Source organism: Diospyros lotus, chromosome 7 (genome assembly GCF_014633365.1).
Source record: "Diospyros lotus cultivar Yz01 chromosome 7, ASM1463336v1, whole genome shotgun sequence".
NCBI classification, from domain to species: domain Eukaryota; kingdom Viridiplantae; phylum Streptophyta; class Magnoliopsida; order Ericales; family Ebenaceae; genus Diospyros; species Diospyros lotus.
The window spans coordinates 27,123,610-27,127,843 of NC_068344.1; the positions used below are offsets into that span (position 1 = coordinate 27,123,610).

General features: G+C 40.4%; 1 protein-coding gene across 1 annotated transcript; it reads right to left on the reverse strand.

Moving 5' to 3' along the window:
• Positions 1-332: 332 nt before the first annotated feature.
• On the reverse strand, positions 333-3,182 carry LOC127807006 (serine/threonine-protein kinase RIPK-like). The gene is given in 6 exon segments (XM_052344666.1): positions 333-724; positions 726-922; positions 1,115-1,238; positions 1,360-1,496; positions 2,408-2,543; positions 2,637-3,182. Coding segments are annotated over 6 exon segments (1,296 nt in total). The 5' UTR covers positions 3,027-3,182; the 3' UTR covers positions 333-412.
• Positions 3,183-4,234: the final 1,052 nt, after the last annotated feature.

Sequence of the window (4,234 nt, forward strand, 5' to 3'; positions counted from 1 at the left end):
TTATTCTTAATTAATTACCTATTTTTAAGAACATCATGATTATATGATAGGTGCAATATTACTCGGTGTTTTTCACTACAAAACATTGATGCTTATAACAATAACATCTCACTAATTCTTGTAGTGGTCTTACTTTAGAGTTTATAATTTAGTGATTTTACTTCCAATTCCCTACTCTTTTAGAGTTAATATTAGTAATAGATTGATTTGCCCAATTGGCAAAGAAAATTTTAATATATCAATTTCTAAAATTCAGCATTCCCTCACCGCACAGCATCAAGAATTAATTCTTAACACTTCAGAAATCAGAAAAAACAAAAAGGAAAAGAAAAGAAAAGAATGAAACTTTGTAAATCTCTATATACACTTTAATACAGTACTTTTCTTTCTTTCTTTCTATAGTAATATTAGTCTATGCTCTCTTGTGTCTCTGCTGTAAAGCCGTTTCCGAATAAACAGCCTTCGATTTCGGCGATCTCTCCCGGTGCCGGTGGACGTCGTGAAGGCTGCCGCCTGCCGGTTTCTGGTGCGAGCCCTCTTTCTTAGACCCCTTCTGCCCTTCATGAAGAGGCGGCGTGACGACCGTGTAAACAAACGGTCCGAAAGGGAAGTCCTCGAGGTCCTTGAGAGGCTCCAACGTCTCGATGACGGAGCTCATCGTCGGTCGGAACTTCGGGCGGTGGCTAAGGCACTGGTAGGCCAGCGCTGCCGCCATCTGCGCCCCCGGTCTCAGAGTACTGGCCTTCCAGTCTCGGGTCCATTATTCTGGCGAGCTTCCTTGGATCCTTCAGCTGAGACCGCGCCCACTCCGCCAGGTTTTGCTCTCTGTGCGGCCGGCTTTTGTCCACCGACCGCCGGCCGGTTAGAAGCTCCAACAGCACCACTCCAAAGCTGTATACGTCGCTCGCAGCTGTCAAGTGACCTGCAAAATGATGCATAATGTCAAGTTGGCATTCACGAACTCCAATTCTTTGAGGAGACAGGGGTAGCATAGAGGGGTTATAGCTTCAACTAATAACTGTTCAAAAACTATATCTTGTTAAGATTTCTAGTTTTGTTCATCTTTTTGTTGATCCGATATTAAAAATTTAGAATGCAAAATTAAAGAGCTTACCAGTCATGATGTATTCAGGAGCAGCGTAGCCTTGGGTGCCCATGATTCGGGTAGAAACATGAGTGTCGTCGCCCTCCGGGCCGTCCGTAGCCAACCCGAAATCCGACAATTTGGCAGTGTAATCCTGGACACAATCAAAACAACCATAATCTCAGCAAGTATACGTAATATTGAAGCTAGTTCGTAATCATAGATAGAGATAATCAGGAATATGTATCTGATGAGAACAGAAGCTAGCTAATTACCGAGTCCAGCAGGATGTTTGAAGCTTTAAAATCTCTGAATATAACGGGCTTTTCGGCCTCGTGAAGGAAGGCCAGGCCTTGGGCAGCTCCCAGAGCTATTTTGATCCTTGTTGACCATGGAAGCGACGCTGTAAATCCTGTAAAAAGAAAGAGACAAATATGAGTTTATATGAAGATTTTTCGAGAATTTAATTAAAAAGTATATAAATTTATTCAATATATCTATGTATATATATATTATAATTATTATAAAGATATATAGCGATTTTGATATTTATTGGTAAAAAGAAAATAAATTATTTGAATACCGTTAGGTCACGGAAGAGTGGCGCAGTTGGATACCACTGGCTACCCAACACAACTCGTGGGGTGGAAAAGAATTAAGATCCTTTCCAGGTTTACTAATATTATATTATTTATTCTGACACTTGTACTTTAATTACAGATTAATTCCAACTAATTAAAGTTCTTTCAGCCTAAAACTGGGCTGACCCAGTTGTGTGAATGATCCGAAAAGAGAATTGGTGTTCGTGTGAAAATTATTGACTACAGGAGTTTATAATTAAAAATATATTGGAGAGTTAATTCTTGCTTCTAATCTAATTAATTAATCCATGAATGTTCACCGAGCACATAAATTTTATATGAATACTTTTGGATTGAATTTTGATTGCATACCACTAACATCAATAAAATAATATTTCTTATAAACCACTCCACTTTCATAACCAAAAAAAGAAAAAGTTAAAAGATGGTGATAGCAATTTTAGAATATTATAATTAAGCCAGCATACTAAATATTGTTTTTCTTTACTTTTATCAATAAAAAATCATTACTAGGTACTATTTTTCTAGCCCATATTAGATGAATTTACCATGTTAAATGGTCAAGGAAGCCCAATTTCATGAGGTGACAGGACGCCAAATGGGTAAAATTCGGGCAAATTAGGAAAATTTTCACGCGGGACTGATTACACAATATACTTTAACTAGAACTCACAAATTAAGGGCATATGTGAATGTGAATGAAAGACACAACTCAACTTACTTCTAAAGAGTTGATTTTCCAAGCTCCCTCGAGGCATGTATTCATAGACCAGAAGTCTGTGTTCATCCTCACAACAATATCCAATTAGCTTCACCAGATGCTGATGCCTCAGTTGCCCAAGAAATATCACCTCTGTCTGTTGAAAATTCGACCACTTTTAAGGTTTGAAGATTTTCCATGAAAATTAAGAAAGAAGTAAGAAAGTTCAAGCCAAACAGTAGCTACGTACCAGCCATTCCCGGTGGCCCTGAGAGCCGCCCAAGTCCAAGAGCTTGACGGCGACGGGCTGAGCCTTGAGACCGTGTCGGAGCTTGTCATCAATGAACCCCTTGTGGACCGGCCCGAACCCGCCTTCACCGATAAAATTACTCGACGAGAAGTTCTGGGTTATGACCCGCAGCTCCGCCATGGTAAACGAATAAAGGTTCGATCCGACCAGGGAGTTGGACAGCTCCTCCGACAGCGTCGTCGACGTGCTACTCAAATCCGACATCGACAGCCTCTGGAAAGACGTCTGCTTGGACACGGGCGCCGACTTCTTCCGCTTGGCAGAGCGGTTCTCCACCATGCAGCAGCTCGGCATGATCGCCCTCCATCTCATCAGATTCTGCACCGTCATTTCCTATGTTCCCTTTGATTTCTGTGTGCGATGTTTGTGCTTAGGAGAGACACCCTTCGGGACACTTAAATATGGAATGGGATGGGAAAGAAGAAGAAGAAGAAGAAGTCTTCCAGAAGGCATAGAAAGAGGTCTGCAACTCCTCCTACTAAGACTTCGTAGCCAAGGCCTTTTTAAATTGCATTGCCGTGTTTCCGTCCGAACAGCATCGTCTTCTTTTTAAAATTATTATTAATTTAATCCGAAATATGGATTAGTGGGTAAATGGGCTTTTTAAGTCTACAAATTTAGTTGAATTGGAAAATGACTTGTCTACCCTCCCTCTTGACTTTGATTTTAAAATTTGGGAAAACAAATGTTGTTGTTTCCATACCTTCTCTAGACTTTTCGACACGTCCAGGCGGCCGCAACCCGGAAAGCATATGGCTGTTTTCCGGGCTATTAAAACCTTTTGACGGCCAGCCAGTCCGCCCGCCTCCAGATTTTCCAATCTGCTTACCTATTTCCCGGAAACTGATCATTTTCCCGAGAAAATTATTAGCCTACTTGATGACGCTCGCGCACGGAGAGAGCTAGCTGTAAAATATACGAAAGACCCATCCGTAAACGTTTTTTTACTTCAAAATCATGCAATAAAATTTGATTTTATTCATGGACCAGACCCTACAAGATAGTGGTTATTGTCCCCAGCGTGTCTTGAGGCGATGAAATTATAATTTTATCCTTATTTATTATGCAATTGACATAAATATATTATTATAATTTCACCTTGTTGAGTTGCCAAAATTCGGGTCATTTTTAATTCGATTTTGGTTAAAAAGGATTAATCTGGGCAACGTGTCTTGGATTTGTTAATGGGAGTGGAAAACGAGAGGAAACCCGGTTTGGTTTTTTCTGTTTAGGATAGAGTCAGAGGGCGATTTGGTCAAATTAACTTTACACTAGTTAAGGAAGGGGTTGGCTGGCTCGCAATAAATACAGATTCGCATTTAGCTTCTAGAAGATGTTGAGCTCACCCAATAGCAAATTGAGAAAAAATAATTAATTAAATAACGATCATCTACCAACCCCCCCAATATATATATTATTATTACTCTAAATTCTAAATGTGGGCCGATTCACTATCATCATGGTCCTGGTGCATCTAAGGCCGGACAATCGGAACGGTCCGTGTGACACCATCATCCGACGTGGGAATCTCATGGTTC